Source organism: Gordionus sp. m RMFG-2023, chromosome 3 (genome assembly GCF_954871325.1).
Source record: "Gordionus sp. m RMFG-2023 chromosome 3, tfGorSpeb1-WG-v2, whole genome shotgun sequence".
In the NCBI taxonomy this organism is placed as follows: Eukaryota; Metazoa; Nematomorpha; class Gordioida; order Chordodea; family Parachordodidae; genus Gordionus; species Gordionus sp. m RMFG-2023.
Window position 1 is genome coordinate 4,075,131 of NC_088777.1, and position 21,907 is coordinate 4,097,037.

The following is a 21,907-nucleotide window of genomic DNA, read 5'->3' on the forward strand; positions in this document are numbered from 1 at the left end:
TTAAGATTATCAATGTCATTTTATCTTTTTTTAAAATCTTTTTCTCATTTATTATTTTTTTTTATCCCCAAACTTATATTGTTAGAATTTCTAAAATAAAGATAAAAATAATTTTTCTAAGGATGAATTTCCAAGTAAATGTTTGAGCGTTGAATTATTTAAAGCTATAGAAATCACAGCAGAATCTACATGGCCACAATTTAATAGATAATGTTAAAAATAATAAGATAAACTATTTATTACAATATTTAAAGGAACATCATATTCCTCTTTAATGGAATTCTCTATTATTTTTATAATTCTTATATCACGCCTTTTTGTTTTTCAAGTTCTATCTTAGCATTATCATCAGAACGCTCCATGTTTATAAGTTATACATTTTTAATTGGCTTGATTTTTTTGTAAATAACATATCGCATTAACATAACGCGTTTACTTGAATTCTTTTAAAATCTCGGATTTAGCCAGTTTTTAAAAATCTAATCAAGATTTAACCAAAAAGATATTACCTAAGCCTCAAGATATAAGAATATAGATAGAATAATTTGTCCCTGTTTAGACTGTAATAAATCTGAAATTTGTTGATTACGCCGTCATTAAGAATCTGTGGAACAGGGGTTTTTCGTAACTAGAGCATAAAGAACTGAAAGAAAAAAAGAAAGAAAGAAAGAAAGAAAGAGCATTATTAAATATATTTTTTTTAAAAAGAATCCTTTGAACTACAAATTTATTATTAGATACCTGAAATACCAAACACGAGACATTATAATTCAGAGGAAAATATTAAAGAGATCTCAGGCGCTTCCGAAAATGATTTAAATCTGACTAATCAATATGACATATCTGGCGAACATGACAGTATGTGCAAATCGCCTAATCCAAGCAGTTATACTTCATTCAAAACGAAAACCATCGAGGGTTCGAATTCGTTTATTTCCAATGATAGCTCCTTCGTACAAGATACGCTTCCAAACACTTCGAATGTTTTTCACGTCACAAAGAACATTGGCCCGATAGGAACTAACGAGAGGATATCAACGAATAAGGGTTTTAAATTTGGCCTCAACCGTAAGGAGAAGAGAAAAAAAATTAAAAACCCATTAACTTACAAAGGAAAATCTGCGAAAGTCGAGCAAGCGCTTACTACAGAGGATAATATCGATAACATAAACTTAGATTTCTTGAAAGCGAAAGGTCAAAACGATAATTATCGCCCCGCGCCTTTGCCACAACAAAGGGATCCTTTCGACTATAATCCTTGCACCATCTTAAAAAATTTCTTGCGCGATAAATCCCGGCCGAAGGATGAAGACGAAGAGCCGAATCCACATTTTCTAAAGGATTATTTGACGAAATCTCCTAAATGGTATCATACGTTCGTCAGGGAAAGGGCTCGAACATTCGCCAAAGGGACTAAGGGGGAGCCGCCATTATGGTTAAATTGGAAAAAGGTTCCATCCTGGTATAAAACCAAAATAATGGCTGATATGGAATAGTTCTTATATATATAAAATATTTTTAAAAAAAATCTATTAAAATTTAAAAAAAAATTTAAAAAATCGTATTGTACATGTGTGTGTAAAACATTTAAATTACACGAATCTGTGTGAAGGAAAAATGCATTTTCGCAAACGATACATTAAATTTTGATAATTTTATCCTAAACGATTAGCCCAATTTTAATGCTCCGACGACTTAGCGTATGGTGGAGATCGGGGTATACGGCAGGTGGGGTTAAAAGGCAAACGTCATTAACTTATTTTATTTTATCTTTCGGGCTAATTGTTTTAAATTTAACCTAAAGTTGTATTTTTATACATACACTCTACCATATGTTCATTAAGTAGTGAGAGCAGCCTCATATAAAAGATACGGATCAAAAACAATTTTTTATCCCCTTTTCGCCATTATTTTTTCCTTAATTTCTAGGGTATCAAATAAACTTAATCATGGAGTTTATCTAGAGTAATTACATATGTCATTTCGGGCTAACTTACTACCCCTGGGGCTATAAGACAAGTGCTAAAATGGCAAATAGACTGCTAAATATTTTAAGTAGGATTTCTACCTGTTAAGGATATCCAATCCAAATATTTTTACCGATAATATTTGTAATAATCGTCATAGAGATGAAACCATTTTGGATGACCTTATTCCTAGTTACTTAAAACGCAGAGGAATAGCTTATAAGTCAAAACCCATTATGTAATGATAGGCACTTCTACTGGGGGTGGGGAGAGAAAGATCTTCGTTGGAATATAAAATAAGTGAGGAGGAAATATTGGAAGGAGGTTAAGTGATATGGTTTTCTTAAGTTAATTTTGATGGTTACTATTTCATATTTTTGTTAAAAGTATTTAGGAGTAGGAAAAGACCATTTTTTTGGAGAGGGAGACGATAAAATTTTAGGGACATATTATTGTCATTCAGTAAAAAGTGCGAATATCTGGTATAATGAACTAATTGTTTTGGATAGGCATATTCTATTTGTGCAAAGAATATCTATTTTATCTGTATCTATAGTGAAGAATAATCTTTACATTTTAATGTATTAATTAGTGCTGTAAACGTTACTACAAAAAAACGCGTTACCGTTACTCGTTACCATTTTACAAAAGAAAAGCGCGTTACCTACTTTTCAAAAAAGTAACGGGCTACTCGTTACTTAAAAAAATTAAATGTTATATATAGAGCACCGACAATATATAATAAAATAAAACTATACAAAAAGAACATATAAGATAAGATCTTTTTATAATAAAATTTTCATATATAATTATAATATGAATAAAATTATACAAAAATATTATATTATAAGATAACATCTTTATGTAACAATTTTTTATTTATTTTTAACAACAATTGATTTTCAAAATTTTGATCAGATAAATGTGAGCGCTTAGTACTCAACACAGCTTTCGCCGTGCTAAACACACGTTCAATTGGTGCAGAGGATGGAAAAGTGGTGTTATATTTAATAAAAAAAAATTTCAATTCGGGGAATTTATAAAAAATATTTAAGGAAATATCTTAATTTTGAAAAAAGCTTGAAAGATCATCTATACAGAGACCTTCATTCATTTCCTCATCAATAAGTTCCAGCATTCTTCTTTTATTGACCTCTAATTTTATCCAGGGCCAATCCAATTTAAATAGTGGGTGAATTATTGCCGATAGTATATATTCATCATCATAAATGTGTTTGAATCTATTGAAAATATGATAGTCAAAATATAAATTATAAACAATATTTGAACTGTATACCTTTTATCTACGGATTCCAGGATTGAATCAATTAGCGGCTTACAAAACTAAAAATTATTCAAAGCCAATTTTTTAAGTTTTGATATTATAATGGTTATAGTGGGAGTGAGTTATCCCAAATGCATATTTTCTTCGCTCTCTAAAATTATAAAGAGCCGTAGCTATCGAATACATGGTTAAATAATAAGATGCTATATATATATAGTATTTTATTGATAAGATCTACAATGAAATTTAAATAAATTTTTTTTAAATCATTTCATGATTAAGTTTTTATATGTTTAAAATAATTATATATTAATTCTTTCTTTACCTTCAAATGTTTTTTTTAAGTTTGAGCTACTTGACATTGACGTTGAAATATTTGCGTTGGGACATAATTTACATTTACAAAGTGTAGACTTGGTACCATTAATTTTCTTAATTGGTTTAAAATATAATTCAAATTGGGGCCAGGGAAGGGTTAAATCTTCTTCATCTGAAGAAGTAAGTATAATATGGACATAATATTCTTTTAAAATAAATTATAAATTAAATAATAATATTATAATTACTTTGAATTTTGATTGAATATTAATTTCAACTGATAATTTAACAACTAGAATTTAAAAAAAAATGTTTAATATGGTTAATATTAATTAAAACTCGGCTTAAATTATTAATATTAAGAATTAAAAAATAAATAAAAGTAATTTATAAAACAATAAAATACGTTTTTCTTTTTATTGATATTTTTTAAGAAAAAATATAAAGTAACGAGTAAAGTAACGTTTTGCGTTACCGTTACCTAAAAAAAAAAACGCGTTACCGTTACTCGTTACCTTTAGATGAGGGTAACGAAAGGTGTTTCTTTTCTTCAAAAAAAGTAACGACGTTACTTTTTTGTCGTTACTTCACAGCAATAGTATTAATTTTTTTTCTTCTCGTTTTATAGGTTAAATTTAAAATTTGGCATTGCCCACAGAGTCGTTGGTAAATAGCAAAAAGCACGACATTACCTTAATATTAAATAGCGTACACGCTATAATAGGTTATCCCGAAAAAGAATATTAAAGTTTCGTATGATAATATGATCACAGGCAATATAAGATGCAATGTAATTTATTTTTTTTTTCAAACTACTAGTAATGTTTCCAAAACGTAAAAGTTGTGCGAAATTATGATCGACATTGTATTGCAGTAAATAAGAAAGAAGATTGCTTATCCGACCCTGCACATGGAAACAGTATGAGCCAGATCGGGAATATCGGAGGTCACGTGCGTTCCCATAGGCGCAAACCCCAGGAGTTATAAACCTTAATACTCTCCATAAATGAGTATGATGAGGAATCTTTACTTTATCCTTATTTTATGGACACAGATTTTAAATTTACATCTAATATGAAAAAAAAATGCATTTATATTAAAGATATGCCCGTGCGAATGGGAGAGAGGGAGGGGCAGTCAAATACACGAATTCGCGGCGAAATATAAGAAAACACAAAATGCTAATTCGCATCTGTGAACGCAGGGTAAGAGACGCTAAATTTCCTTTCTTATGCATTTAAATGTGAATTTTAAATGTATTAGATATTTTGCTCAGTCATATATTACAAAATATAAATCGCCTTCAAATTAAACAGGTATGGCAAGCGATCCTTTTATCATAGACACGTTGTTCTGGTTATTTACGGCTGTCTGATGTAAAAAAAAAATAATAGATATATGTTTCCTTTAAATAAATTGTAAAATATATGAAAAACATATAAAATGCATTAGTAAAGAAACCTTAGAGAAATAATGTAAAGTTACGAGCATTATATAATATAGATATTTAAAAAAACGATTGATGATTTTAAATAAATTATGGTTAAGTAATTATCCATTTTGAGTAATTTTCTTATGTTATAGCTTTTTAGCCATATAATAACATATTTAAAAAATCAGTGATTTTTATTCAAAAACATATTACCCATCTAATCTTAATAAGCAGGATAAAAGATACTAGGTTTTTAAAAAAAAATGTTATCTGACGTGACGTTAGTCGACTTGCTAAAATTTATTAAAATGCATTTCATATTAACGGAATCACACGGTAGTCCGATCTACTGTGTATCATCCCTCTCCTTCATCAAATGGTTTAGGAAACAGGCTGACTTGAGTTGATTCTTAAGATTGTCCCGATTAATTCTAGCCAAAATAATATTACGTTAGATTAGGGATTTGGCAAATAAGGGTTCAAAAGATTCGGCTTTCTGTCATCTATGTGCAAAATATCCAGCCTTACATAATATAATTTTGGCTTAATTCTTAATTGGGCCATGTTTAAAAATCGACCTAAATCAAGCCTTTTAACAATACTACCCCAAAGGACGGAACCAGGCTTTAGAAAAAAAATATGCCCACAGAAATATAGAATCGTGATACTTGAACCGACTAGGCCACAGGCATTTATCTAAGTATCTGAATATAGAGATAAAATTATAACGCTACTTAATAGTTTGATAAAACACATAAAAAAATCAATAACATTCACAAGGTACCCAAAAATATCGGTGCCAGGTAGTATCCATCTGTCAGATACCCGGCTGTATTGGTATAGACAAAAAAAAGTTATATCGCTGCATCTGTATTATATTTTTGATCTAAAGAAAATTTTTATTGAACATTGCAATAAAGACTAAATTATTTTAAAAAATTTCCGGGTGTAGTTATACCATTCAAGATATTTTGCAAACCTCCAGTTCAATAATTAATTGTGCTATGTCCAAAACTTGAAGAAAAAAATTTAAACAATGTTCGATACATTTTAATGAATATAAATGTTTCTTTTTTTATCTTTCAAAATAAAAACCTATCTAAAATAATTTTCCGAAAATTTTTCGTAAGTTTTAAAATATTTAACATAATGAATTCGTTAAAGTTTTGAAGTTTCAACGATAAATAACAAATTTCCAAGTACATGCGTATATAATAAATAATTTATTCTATATCTATCATCGTGATTATAATTACAAACAATACAATTTAAACAACTTCTTTTAAAATAAAATAACCTTTACAAATTTTAATTTTATATAGGTTTAAAATCTTTTAGCCCCAAAAATTTTCCCCTAATACCAATCCTTCATCTTTGGGGTTCCGTAAAGATTGCCCACTTATTTTCGAATCCAACATGGCCGCATAATTGACGGCTGACATATCAAAGTTGTAGGTTTGATTGTGGGTAGTCTCGGTGTCAGCAAAAGGTTTCAAACGATGAGCAAGATTTAATAATTTATTGTATTGCCTTTTATATGCTGTAAGTAAGACCGACCCACAAATAGTGATGCAATCTAATATTATAAGCCTTGAACGAATATGAAGAGTTAGAGAATTTTGTGAGTTAACATCGGTTTGACAAGTATTGTAATCACTATTAAGGGATTTGGCTATAAGATACCATAATCTTCCTATATTATAAAAGCATTGAATATTATGAGAATCTTTATCCTTAAAGCTTCTGGAACTGGATAATGGAGTTGGTATAGGTGTGATACATAAAGCTAGGTAGAGTTGAAAAGTTCCTCTCAAATGCCTCATTTTTTCTTCGTTAAAATGGAGGGCTATATCATAATTGACTGGATTGGTATTTTTAATTAATATTCCTGAGATAAGTGGCATGAGTGAAAGATAAAAATTGGCAGAGAGGGATAAGTGAAAATGAGGAAAGTAAGTGCACAAAGCATTTGCCAAAGGAGAAATTATGAATGCCGATTTTAGATTGGATTCCACTTGTTTTATACCTTGATTTATGATAGCCGTGGATACACAGTCTTCTAAATAACGCAGGATTTTTTCTTTGGCTTCTGCATGCTTATCATTTGGTTTGGAAGAGTTTTTTATATTAAATTTTTGCCCAGAATTTTCAAGGCTGTCAATATACAAAGTCAATGCTAAAGGTTTATATTTTTTGTTTAAAAATTCTAATTCATTCCCCGTCAAAATGGTTTTTAGTTTGTGATACTTGTCTATCAGGTGATGAGCACTATGAGCAGACAGGGTATTTATGATCATATTGATTATTCTCTTCATATCCACTCTATATTTTTTGACCGCTTCAATTTGACTATCATTGATAGGCTTGACTATAGTTTCTGTTATATAATTATATCTATTCATACTAATTTTGTAATCATATTCAATATCATATGAATCAAGTCTATATTTTGATTCATCTATTGAATCTAAATTAATAGAAGGTTTAGACTTAAATGAAAAGTTTTTGAAAGCATCACTTTGTTTGGATGAATCTAAATTAATAGAAGGTTTAGGCTTAAATGAAAAGTTTTTGAAAGCATCACTTTGTTTGGCCTTAAAGTTAGAAATAGTTTCCATCACATTATTAGAATCATTAATTTTTTCCTCGAATGACATGGTAACATTATTATTACTATAGTTTAGGGAATTATTAATTGTTTTATCATCAATTATAAAATTTTGATTGGAATTAATATTAATAAAAATATCATTATGTTGTGAATTAATGTTATTGACCTTATTCATTAAAGCAAAATTGAAATCATAAGTTTGTTCTTTGTGTGATGTGGGAATATTACCATTAATATAATTTATCGCATTAGATGTTGCATTATCAATTATAAAATTTTGATTTGAATTAAGGGTTGTAAAAATATCTGTATTAATAGGATCCTTTGAGTTGTTATAATTATTTAAATAAGGGATATTGATATTGGCTGAGAGATTTTGAGTTATTTGTAAGTCTGGTTTCATAATATCTAAACTTATATATGGCTGATTTACTATATTGTTGTTAATATGATCTAGCTTAGATATTGAATTAGTATTTGTAATGGATATACTTGATATCACAGCTGTAGATAAAATCTTGTAAACACTATCAGAAATAATATGTTGATTGTTTAATTGAGAAAGGTAGATTTTTTCGGTTTCAATGGTATCAGAAACATTTGTAATTTTATTAGGCATTATTACATGATGATTTTTATCAATTTCAGCTTTCTGCACCTCCAGATCAATGTCATAAATGATAGATAAATACTTTTCCTTTTCATGATCAAACTTATTAGAAATCTCAAGTAACTTGTTTTGTATTAGGAGTTGCCTATTTTCTAAGCTTTCTTTTGAGAAATTTGCTAACATATGTTTTAAATGCGTGAATTATATTTTGGTAGAAAAGTTAAACCTTGACCAATTTAACTATCTATTCCAATCGAATGTTTTTATTATAATCAGTGATGTATAACCTAAAACTTGGCAATATAGATATATTTAGTGAAATTAATTTAGTTAAAATACATAATTAGTTTTAAACCTAAAATATTATTAATATTTAAGAACATATACATAAAAACTAATTATGTAATTATTAATTCTCTAAAGATCATTATTACATATTTTTTATTGTTTCCTTTCCCAATTGGGTGGTCCCAGAAACGTTATCAATATATTTTTTTATTTATTAACTTAGCTGAGCCTATCGGCAGTGCTTTGATATATGATGGAGTGTAAAATGCTTAGAAAATTAAGGAATTCAAAAAAATTAGAAGCATTCATTAAAAAGGTTACATTTCTAATATAGAGATAGAAGCAAGATATGTTTTCCAAAATTGAAATATTGTACTATTATTTATATCATATTTATTGAAGATAGATTTTAATTAGAGGGTTTCAAACCTTAAGACATACTTGGCAAATGTTAGGATAAGTCATGATGATATTTGCAGATAAATATAATAACATATGGAATGCCTTCGTAATATAGAGATAATAAAAATTGAACAATTGAACTTAAATTTTCAAAATTTTGAAACCAGGTTGATGATTTTATTTATCAATGAAGAAATTTTAGCATTTAAAAAATGTTCTAAATATTATTTCGCTATTGATTAATGTTGAAGTTGGACAGACGGGTCCCCCCATTAGTGAAGTTGAGAAATTAATGTAACACGAATTTATTTTAATAGTTAATCAAAAGTAAAAATTTATTATATCATATAATCGGACATAAAAATAAAAACTAAAATCAAAAATTTAACCAATACAATTTATTTTTCCGAGGTCTTATACAGTCCCCATTTTTTTAAATTAAATGATAATAAATAAATATTAATTTCCATCCATGTCCATCTTGAAAACTGGCTAGAACCAATTTTGAGGACGAAATCAAAACAGGGTGGTATAATTCAACAAAAAAAAATGGTAATATACGAGTATGGTATAAACAAATAGAAAAATATAAATGATAAACAAGTTATCGTTTGAAAACACAACAATTAGCAATTTTATTTTCTGTTAAAACGTGTCCTTTGGAAAAGTTTTCCTAATTTAGATATAAGTAGTTAAAGCTTTATTCTTTAAAACATGTTCTCTGCAAACCGTGCTGAGACCACAGTTCTTAAGGTTTAGGATTGGGTAATAAAGCGGATATTTATTTTAAATTTTGGAAAATATTTATTTTATCTTGTATCTAAGATATAAATTATTTTAAAATATCCATATTTAATTTAAATAGTTTTAAAATACTTGACATATGAAAATTTTTGATAAACATAAATTATATTTTATTTTAATCACTTTACATCTATTATTACTTAATGGTGTAATAGGCCTAAATTTGCTGAGTAGAGCAGTTATTATATATTTATATGTATTGATATATATATAGAAAAACAATTTAGGAATCTTACTCTTCTAGTTAAATATAAAAGATTATCTCTTTATAAAAATGGATTAAAATAGAAATAATCATAGTTGACATTCGTACATTTCAAATTGTCAAGAGTAATCAATCTTCAGTAGAATTATAGTTCATCGCCTTATTTTTAGCAAAACGCTGTGTATACCTCTTCAATATGTTATCTAAAATATGTAATTAGACCTATTTTATATATAGTTATTATTTTAAAATTAGATCCTTATAATAGGAGAATATTGCAAATAACATACAAGTTGATAAAATATTTTATAGGTTTTTTATATCCTTCAATTTAGACATGTAATATCATCCCCATTTCTTACTTCTACAAATAAAATTTTGAATCTATCAGATAATTATCCATCAAAGACTAAAGTGAACCCTGAAAGAGATATAAAAAACTATCCAAGATTAGAACAAAATATGTACCCACCAAAAGTACGATTTGGTATATTACCTAGTTCATGGTTTGATTTTTTTTACATGAAGACTGGCGTTACTGGTATTTTTTAATTAATTTAAAAAATATATATTTGTATAAAGCTCAGTAGAAAATTTGTTCTTTAACATAGATAATATCTGTGGATAATTATCATAATCTTATAAAATTAAGAGAATTTATGTTTATGTATCTAATTTATTTAAAATCTCTATATTAAATTTTTTTAAATAGGATTATTATCATATCTAAGAATTGATTTTAAAATATCAGATCTATTTTAGTCATGATAAATTAATTATAATTTTAAAAGTCTATATAATGGTATTTTATCAAAAGGGTCATATTTATTTTTTGGTGGATTGGTGACAACTTTATTACAAAAAGAAATTTGGGTAGTGGAAACAGAATTTTGTAGTGGTATAGTATTTATAGGGATTCAGATTTTCTTACTTAAAATGTATGGAGAAAAAGTCAAAAATTATTTATTCAATAAAGTTGAGGTAATTTATTTTAATTATTGTATAATTTATCATATAATTAAAATAAAATTTGTTAAAATATTATATAATCTATAATAATATCTTAATTTGAACAATATAAAATCTTTACTTTAAGAGTTAAAATATAAATCATAGGTATGGTGAAGATTTTCCTAAAGGGAAAGAATTTCAGTGTTATCACCCTCATAGGGAGTAGGCCTATCTTTTGTAGTCCTTTGGCAGATTATTAGTTTGTTTCTTTTTATAAATGTATTTTTTTCCTGAAAATTTTTGCCCAATAAAGTTATATTATTTAATATATATTATAATAACTAATTAATTATTATTTAAGTAAAAATATTTGTATTTATTTATTTTTGATGAAGAATAGGCCAATGAAGTTTTTTCTTTTCATTGATAAAATTATAAACTATAATTGTAATATCTATACAGAATAACATTAAAGATGTTAGAGATTTACATCAGAAACACATTCAGCTTTATGAAAACAATATAGAATCTGAGAAAATCAAGCAGAGAGAATCAGAAGCCCCTAAATATATAGCCCAATTTCAAAGAGTAATTAATTTAAAAATAAAATTACAAATTAGAGATGTATGGGATATTAGAGTCAGAACAGGATGAGGTTGAAATTCAGCTCTTCTGTGAAAAAAATACTTAATCCATTCCTATAAATACATTATATTTGTATTTGCAAGTTCAATCAATTGTATAGATAAATAGCTATCATTTTTATATAATAGAAATACAACTTTTTATGAGCAATTTTTTTGCAGTATTAGGAGTTTTTTTTGGCGATTTTTTTCTCCATTACCAGATAATATACTCTAATGGCTATATTAAATAGATAATAAATTAATCTTACTTTTGCCATTGATTTACTTGAACAATATTTTCTTTAATTAAAATAGATTTTAAGTATCAACATGACTAATGATAATTTTTTTTGAGATATGGATATTAGATTGGTACTAGTACAGATATAGTAGATCCAATACATCTTTTTAATAAACCATCATTCATTTATAATACTGATAAATAATTTTTTTTTTGATTTTAATAACTTTTCAATGATTTCTTTTTAGGATAATGTTGCTCTACAATTAGAAAGGAATTACCGGGAAAGGCTTGTAGCTATTCATGATGCTATCAAAAAAAGATTGGTTAGTTTAATCATAGATTTTATATCAATCCTTTCTTTCACTTTGAAAATAATATTTTTACAACCCTTCCATTCTTTCCACATATAAAGCAGCTTTTTTAAATATATTTAATTATTTATATTATATTTCTTTCATTTTTTCTTTTGTATCCATAAACATTAATATGGTGTCAAACTGATAATGTAATGTTTTAGAAGTTGTCCAGATTTGAAATCAGCTGGTCGCCATTTAAAATAAAGATACATAGAAATATATAAGTCTAATCCGTTTTTATACCTTGATTATACATTTTTTAAACGAAAATTAGAATATGAATTTAAAATTTAGAAACATATGAACTTGACATTTGATTTATCATTAGAATTTCTATCTATATTATCTATGAGTTCATGTATATAAGCTATTTGCATTTTATAATATCAGCCAAAATTTTATTCAATAAATATTTATACAATTACAGATTTATTTATTCAAAATACTCATAATCTTTGACATATCAACAAAATAAAATTCCTAATATAAATATAGCAGGCATATTTCCATGTAATTTATGAAGCAAAGTAATTTGAAGGCTCATTCAATAGATATAAATTGTAGGTTTTAATGCTAATTTTTTTTTAAATATAGCTTAATCATTTATTTTTATCTAATTGATTTTAATTTGTAATATGCCCTTATATAAACATGATTTTTAGTTTCAAATATGAGGAGAGAGTGCTTTTATTTAAATGGCTTTTTTTTGCAACCAAATGAAACTTGTCAAATTTAGACATAGTGCACCACCTAATATGAAGACAAAGATCACATAATTTATACGTGGTTGTATTTTTAAACATTATCGTATAAAACTTTTATTTTTTATTATTAAAAAAAATGGTATTGTATGTAAAAAAAAAAACTTGTACCATGTGACCACTAATTTGGTATTAATTTTTTTTCCAGCAAAAATGAGAAATATTTATATACCATTTAATTAGCATTTTAATGACGTGTATATCGATATATTATATTTTTTTTTGGGAAAAATTCATAAACTTTCATTCCTTTCTTTTATTTTTTTTAAATAAATATTTGAGCATTAATTTGGTATCAATTTTGTTTTTTTTGTATCAGAAATTAGATATGTGATTTTATCAACTTTTTTTCCCGAAACTAAATATAATATATCGAATATGCACATCATTAAATTGCTAATTGAATGGTGATTTCAAATATATAAATATTTCTGAAGAATTGCTCAAAATGGCACAAGTTTTCACCATCCGTCTTTTAAAAAACTCAAGGGAATTATGCAAGGCGCCGGGTTGCCTAGATCAGAATAATAAGAAGAGAGATGGTTATAGTGCGCACAAATTGAGCGTTTCAAACGTTGCGTTGCAAACGTAACTAATGCATTTCGAATGCATTCGTTTAAATTGAGCTTTTACTTTTTTCTTCATTCCTTTCTTTTATTTTTTTTAAATAAATATTTGAGCATTAATTTGGTATCAATTTTGTTTTTTTTGTATCAGAAATTAGATATGTGATTTTATCAACTTTTTTTCCCGAAACTAAATATAATATATCGAATATGCACATCATTAAATTGCTAATTGAATGGTGATTTCAAATATATAAATATTTCTGAAGAATTGCTCAAAATGGCACAAGTTTTCACCATCCGTCTTTTAAAAAACTCAAGGGAATTATGCAAGGCGCCGGGTTGCCTAGATCAGAATAATAAGAAGAGAGATGGTTATAGTGCGCACAAATTGAGCGTTTCAAACGTTGCGTTGCAAACGTAACTAATGCATTTCGAATGCATTCGTTTAAATTGAGCTTTTACTTTTTTCAATCGCGCCAATTTTAAAAAACGCAATCTGGTTTGCTTTTTTTATAACTTTTTTTTTATAAAACTAACATTTTGATACGATAAAATATGGATATTCCTTCTAAAATGTAAGAAATATGATATATTTTTAAATATTAATATATAAATTTATATTTTAAAAATGAAATTCAATATAATCTTAATTAATAATATAAATATAGAGCATGGGATGACAATATAACCAAAAAATTTCTTAGCTATTTAGAAATGGAAGAGATGATCTGGAACCAACAACCTCCAGATCATAAAAAGACCATGCTGGTGATGGAGAATTTAACTAAAATCGGGTCTAGGTATTAATAATAAATATCAATATGTATGCCTACATTTATTTAAGGTTAGAAGAAGATTTTCCTGATTATGATACGTCATGTCTCTGTTTTAAGAAGAAGATAAAGAATTATAAAGAAAAAAGTGGGTCAGAAGCTTCCAAGTCTTCATATAATTGGTTGGAGCATATTAAATTTATGGAGCCAACATTGCTGACAGGCCAACAACCAGTAATTTTGATACTAGTGAGAGTATCAATAAAAAAAATTGCAGAAATTGTTAACCAGACTCTTGATCTACCACCTGCCAAACCTTTTCCTGGCCTTAGTGAAAATATGCCTTATGTAATGGTAGCAGACGACGCTTTTCCACTGTCACATTATTTGATGAAACCCTATCCTAAAAAAGGTCTATCTATAGAGGAAAGAGAATATAATATGAGATTATCACATGCTCGGGTTAGTGTTGAACATAGCTTTGGGGGCATTGTAAAATAATTTGAAATTCTCAGCAAACCTATAGAAGTTAGTTTGGAGCATATAGAGACTTTATGCCTTGTGCATAATATAATAATAAGCAATCAAGGAATAGGTTCTGAAGTTGATGACATAGGTACAACAAATATTGTAGTATTTTATTTTCATTACATTTAAAAGATACAATAATAATCTGACCACCAAAGACAGACAAAACAATTCTTCAAATTGAATCTAGAATTTTAAGAGCAAATTTAAAAATTTTTGAAACTCTTAATTATTTTTTCATATATCATTGTTAATTATATCAAATATGAAATTGATTGTTATTATTTAGAATATTACCTCATAAATATATTTACATAATAAAAAATGTGTTTAAATTTTTAAATCTTAAATCACAGAATTTATTTGACAAAAAATTTAATAAAAAAATGAATATTTAATGAGTTATTTATTAATATATATTTTAATAAATCTATTTTTCATTATATATATAGTAGATACATTTCATAATCTGACCACTAAACCATTCTCTATTAGCAGAGACAGACAAAACTATTCATCAACAATTATATAAGAAATTTTAAGAGACAAATTTTAAAATTTTTTAAACTCTTAATTATTTATATATATGTGATTGTTAATTATATCAAATATGAAATTGATTGTATTAATATAAAATAGAATTTAATTCTAATTTTTCAATCTTTATTAATAATTAGGACACTATTTTAATAAATAAAAACTTTATGAATATTTATTTTAAAAATAATATCATAATATTTATAAAAATAAATATATACAAATAATATCATAATATTTATAAAAATATATATATATATACAAAGAATGTATATATATATATATACAAATATAATTCAATCTATAATACTATTAAAAATATCAAGTGGAGTTTCAATATTGTCCACCATTGGTTCCAATGGTTTTAAATAATTTGTATGTAAGGAATACATGAATTTCATAACCTCAGATTTAAAAAGATACTGCCTATGTATATCTAGAGCATCAAGATCTGCTTCCAATGCTTGTAGATACAACCTAGATAAAATATAAGCTTTTAAAGATAATAATAAATTTTACCTATTTAAAGAAGGTTTCTTATCTAATAGCTCCAACAACCTATCTTCCAATTGTTGACTAGATGATATCTTTTTGATACTCTCACTAATATCAAAATTACTGGTTGTTGGCATGTCAGCAATGGTTGGCTCCATAAATTTAATATGCTCCAACCATTTATATGAAGACTTGGAAGCTTCTGACCCACTTTTTTTTGCCAGCTTAATTTTATAGCTGGTCTTTATAATTCTTTATCTTCTTCTTTAAACAGAGACATGACGTATCATATTCAGGAAAATCTTCTTCTAACCTTAAATAAATGTAGGCATACATATTGATATTTATTATTTATACCTAGACCCGATTTTAGTTAAATTCTCCATCACCAGCATGGTCTTTTTATGATCTGGATGTTGTTGGTTACAGATCATCTCTTCCATTTCTAAAACATCTAAGAAATTTTTTGGTTATATTGTCATCCCATGCTCTATATTTATATTATTAATTAAGATTATATTGAATTTCATTTTTAAAATATAAATTTATATATTAATATTTAAAAATATATCATGTTTCTTACATTTTAGAAGGAATATCCATATTTTATCGTATCAAAATGTTACTTTTATAAAAAAAAGTTATAAAAAAAGCAAACCAGATTGCGTTTTTTAAAATTGGCGCGATTGAAAAAAGTAAAAGTGCTCAATTTAAACGAATGCATTCGAAATGCATTAGTTACGTTTGAAACGCTTAATTTGTGCGCACTATAACGCTCCATATTTATAAATTTAATACCCAATTATTGTATTTTTGTAATAACGCAACGCTTGAACAGCGTTTACTATAAATGCGGCCTTACTTTTGATAAGGAACGAAACTTATTTCGTACCAATATTTTTATCACACCATAATGAAAAATATCTCATATTTTTTTTTTATAAAAAATCGTTTGTTAAAAAAAATAATTCTAGTTTAATTTTTAACATCCGGAAGGAATGTAAGTTTTATTTAGGACATATTTATTAATCTTTAATTTATAAATTTCGTACCCATTGTTAAGGATTACAAAACCGAGATAATAAACACTAAAAGGAGTTTCGAACATCAAAATATGATTGACTGGATTATTAGACACGTGTACGCTAGTATTACCCCTCAATTGGTATGATATCAAATTTTATTTATGATAAATAACTAAAATATATTTTATAATAACAAATAGGAATTTAAATAAAAATAAAATCCAATTATTACTTCTTTTTTTAGACTATTTTCCTAAATATAATGAAATCTAGAAAATTCAACGAAGAAAAAAATATGATCCATTTTTAATGTAAATTTAAAATATTGGCCTAAATGTTTTTTTTTTTCAAATTCGCTAATGTTTTGTGATTTTTAAAAGTTTTACGAATTGTGAAAATGTAATAATTTTCTCATTAAAATTTTGTAATCTGTGTATTTCATCAAAACATTTTGAATATTTTATATGAAGAATTTAACTATACTTTCGAAAATTTAATAAAAGAATTGGGACATGTTTCGTATCTCTTAAAACTCACGAAAGTTATGCAATCTTAAGTTTTTTTAAAATTTGTTTAGGACAACTCGCCTTAAGTACACAAATCAGGGATAGGTGAATTTGATTGGTATGGGAGTTTAGATTATTTCAATAGAATAAGTTCCTTGAAGGGGACAGTGGCTCTTTCCTGTTCTTTAATAAAGGTGAATGGTGCTCTGTCTCCAATAAGACCTGGAAGGTTCATCAGCTGGGGTTTCATCTGTGGGTACCCATAGATCCTGTGGGCAGGGATGTGAACCCTTCAACAAAAAAAAAGGGTCCGGGTTCGGGTCCTGTAATAAATTTTTAAAGGACCCGGGTCCAGGGTCCGGGTCCAGGGAACATAAAAATAATGACTCAAAATAAGACTTTTTTTTCATTCATTTTTATTATACTTCAATATATGTACACATTCATAATTCAAAATGAAATAATTTAAATTTTAAATATTTTATTCAATCGAACGATCATAATATCTTCTAAAATATCATCCTTGAGATTTCCACGTAAATTAGACAATATGTATTTCAAAGAAGAAAATCCACGTTCTACGCTGACCTAAAATAGATAGTTATCTTTATAATATATAAATTATTGTACCTGTGTCGCCGGTACAGCCATGACGAATCTAGACAAGGTATACAATTCAGGATATATTAGAGAATTTTCCTCCCAGAATGTTAAAATATTTTTATCCCTATTATTTCTCTTAACTTCTGAGAATTTTTCAATTAAAGATACAATCGATATTTTTTTCACCTTTCTATCTGATCCTGATGATAATTTTATTTTTTTTTCTCTATCTAATAATAAAATTTCGAGATCGTCAATATTACTATCATCATTACTATCGCTACAACCATTAGATGTTGAAGCCTCCAATATATTGTTAATAATAGAGTTATGGTTATGCCATAAATCGTCGAGATGGTCTATTGCCATTTGCTTTTGCTCAATACTTAATAGAACTTGATATCGAGGATCTAAATATATTGAGGCATACACAACACTATTTTTCAAATATTGTTGCTCTCGTATTTTCATGTTTTCTAATATTTCGTATGAAAAGGAACTTGTAAATTTTTCTAATTCTAATCGACATCTCACCCATATGCCATAAAAATCGGATAAACACAACTGTTCTGACTGCAATCGTAATGTAGTAATTTTCAAAGGAACCAACACCCTAGTAAGGTCTTTGATTTGATTCCAATCATCCTCTGACAAAATGATTTCACATGATCCTATAATAAAATCATCACAGAAATCTTTTAAACTTATTAATCGCTCTAGCATCATACAGATAGAGGACCAACGGGTTGTGCAATCTAATATTGCCATTTGCCTTTTCATGGATTTTAATATTCGTACAATTGTAGGAGTTCTTAAATATTTTGCAACATCCCTTGCTTTGTCAATTATAGTTTTAAAGATATTATTTTTGAGGGAATCATTAATAGCTAATTGTAGTGTGTGGGCTGCACATCTGATACAGTATATCTTCGTGGAAAAATCTTTTATTATCTCCGGTATGTCAAATTCACTTATGTCCTCAAAATTATTATCATCATTATTTATATCTATATCATCCATTTCGTCCAATGAACATTCATTTAATAATTTAATAGATTTGACTAGATTAGCACCATTATCCGTAGTAATGGTATAAACGTTTCTTAAAGGAATATGGAATTTATTTAAAGTTTCTATTATCATTCTTTTTATATTTTCAGAAGTTGAACTTTCTCCTTCATTGCTAAATTTCTTAAGGTTATATAATTTCCTTTAATATATTGTATATTTATTCCTAAAATATTTCTCCCTAATCTTTGGGCGGAATCTATTTTTAATGAAATTAATTTGTTTTTTGTTTCTTTTATAATTTTTGCTTGCATTTTTTTCGATTCATCAACCACTAAGCCCTTAATTTTAAAACGGTTAATTGATGTTCCAATTGCCTTACTAATAGGATCAATAATTTTTTTTAAACCGGAATCCTCAAGAATATTGAAAGGTCTTCCATTTATTGTAACAAGCTCAACTAAAGCATTCATCAAATTCTCCTCAGACATTTGAATATGAATGCTTTTTTTTAGGCAAAAAGCATATTAATAAATTTACATAATAAAATATTATTACTTACACTAGAAAATAATTTATGGTATCAATCTCTAAATAAAATGAAATGAAGTCCAGGAAGAAAATCAAGAGAAAAGCGCGAATATAAAATAAATGATTCCACGAAAAAAATTAATAAAATTATAAAAATTTTGTATTATTTTTTAAAAATAATATTTTTACATTATTTTAAAAAAAAAATTTATCCGTTAAAATTTTTACCCTGAACCCTTGAACCCTCCACTTTTTAAAAGGGTTCGGGTTCGGCCAAGATACGAGGGTTCCAGGTCCGGGTTCACATCCCTGCCTGTGGGTCAAAAACAAATTATATCGTTGAATTTCAAAATCTAAACAAGTTTTTAAAATTATCTGAACAGTCCGTTTAAAAAAAAATCCTGTTACTTGCTCTACGTAATCGAGCCAAACTGTCCGACTAAAATTCTACCTCTAGTTGAATCTACCGTTTTTTCTAGAAACAACTGTTTTACAAAACAGCTGTTATTGAAATGTCAAAATTTAAACAAATTTCCTATTTTTTTTCTAATCCATCATAAATAAAATTAATATGCCTTTCTAAAAAAATGTCACGTGATTCCTAGTAAAATAGTAATAGATTAAATGGACATGATTTTTTGGATGCCATTTTTTTTTCCAAGTATTATTTTTATTTTTTTAAAAAAAAATCATGTTTAAAGGATTTATATTTTATTCGAAATTTTATTATATAATTTTTTAGGTTTATTACACACAATTTTTAAAATGTTACACACAATTCGGACTTTTAATTTTATTTTATTAATTTCCAAATATAATTCACACAAATAAAATAAACTAATGTTTAATAATTTATAAACCGCGGAAACAAAAAAAATAATAATCATAATTTACCATTTTTAGTCTTTTATATATATTTATTTTTTCTATAAAAATTAATATTCATTTATTAATAATAAATTTTTTCCTAAAATAAAAAAAAAACAAATAATAAAAAAAATATACTTTCTTTTACTATGATGCCGATTTATTAAATTAACAAAATTAATTCCAATTGACTTGACCAAAGCCAATATTATTTTTGATCTGACAATCAAATAAAATCTTAACATCCATAACACGCCCCCCATAAGGATACGCTAAATCCTCCATCCTCACTATCGCCTAGAATTTCTTCTAATTCTTTGTCCGTCATGAGGAAATCTAACATATTGTCCCATTCCTGGCTTCCTCCCAACTCTGGTACCCCCACCGGTTCTCTGTATATCTCCCCTGAGTCCTGGTCTGTTTCCTGCGCCTCTCTGGCCCCTACGTTTACTATAATAGTCTCCCCCTGTTGATTCCCGTTCGATGTTCCCACAGAGATGTCTATAAGAGGCCATTGCACCGCTCCCGATCCCACTATAGATGGCGAGGTCGTTTCTGCTAATTCCCCAATTTGTCGCAGCATCTCCGCCCTCTGACCCACTATCTCAGCTATTGGTCTAGTATTTGTTACTGCTACTAATCGAATCGGAGATCGTTTTTAAGTTTTATTACACACAATTTTTAATATTCGGACTCTTTATTTTATTTTATTAATATCCAAATATAATTCACACAAATAAAATAAACTTATAATAATTTAAAAACGGCGGAAACAAAAAAATAATAATCATCTTTTTTTTAGCCTTTTATATATTTATTTTTATGGATATTAATAAAATAAAATTCAGAGTCCGAATTGTGTGTAACATTTTAAAAATTGTGTGTAATAAACTTAAATATACACAAATTATTATAAATATTTGGCAGCTCCTTTGCCTTTAAAGTGATCTTAAAAAAGACCTTATAATAAGATCTTAGGGCCATTCATTAGAATTTTGATACAAATTAAATAAAGAATTTTTTGAAGAAGATACACTATTTTCACTGAATTGGTATATTTTTTTATTTAAGCAAATGGAATAGGATAATTATCTTAAATTTTAGATGGCACTCTGCCATTTCCAATATTACTCCCATTAAATTAAATTTATATTGTTAATATTATTTTAGGAAAAAGAAGCGATGAACAAATGTATTAACGATCTGAAGACCTTATCCAAAACTGCTATCATTTAATTTGTTTTTTATTATAATATTTATTTTGATTGGAACTATTTGCATGCTTTATTGTGGTAAATAAAATGATTACAGAATTACAAATATATTAAAAATTTATTGCGTTTTTTAAAATCCCTTTAGTCTTATATATTTATTAAAAAAACCCAAATAATACAATTTGTATTAAAGGTATTCTTCCATTTTAGATCTACCTTCAAAAACGGTAAAAGATAGGAGTTTAAATTATAATAAATAGACAAATTTAATATGTAAAAAATTATAAGTTTTCCAGAAAACTTAACTCAAAGTTTTTTTTAGATTTGTAGATAGATTCATTAATATATTCCTATACATAAAATCACCATTTTTTTCTAAAATTGTCCTTAC

At 26.7% G+C, this 21,907-nt stretch overlaps 2 protein-coding genes across 2 annotated transcripts; one reads left to right on the top strand and one right to left on the bottom strand.

The window, feature by feature from the left end:
- Positions 1–6,231: 6,231 nt before the first annotated feature.
- Positions 6,232–8,393, bottom strand: LOC135926434 (probable cyclin-dependent serine/threonine-protein kinase DDB_G0292550). The gene has a single exon (XM_065462321.1). It carries the CDS (start codon positions 8,230–8,232, stop codon positions 6,337–6,339), a length of 1,896 nt encoding a protein of 631 aa, XP_065318393.1. The 5' UTR covers positions 8,233–8,393; the 3' UTR covers positions 6,232–6,336.
- Positions 8,394–10,031: 1,638 nt separating this feature from the next.
- On the top strand, positions 10,032–21,613 carry LOC135926492 (ATP synthase subunit b, mitochondrial-like). The gene is made up of 8 exons (XM_065462381.1): positions 10,032–10,134; positions 10,178–10,214; positions 10,258–10,463; positions 10,740–10,903; positions 11,336–11,461; positions 11,989–12,066; positions 16,826–16,927; positions 21,473–21,613. The coding sequence occupies exons 1-8, from the start codon at positions 10,119–10,121 to the stop codon at positions 21,536–21,538; spliced, it is 795 nt and encodes a 264-aa protein (XP_065318453.1). The 5' UTR covers positions 10,032–10,118; the 3' UTR covers positions 21,539–21,613.
- The last annotated feature ends 294 nt before the right edge of the window (positions 21,614–21,907 follow it).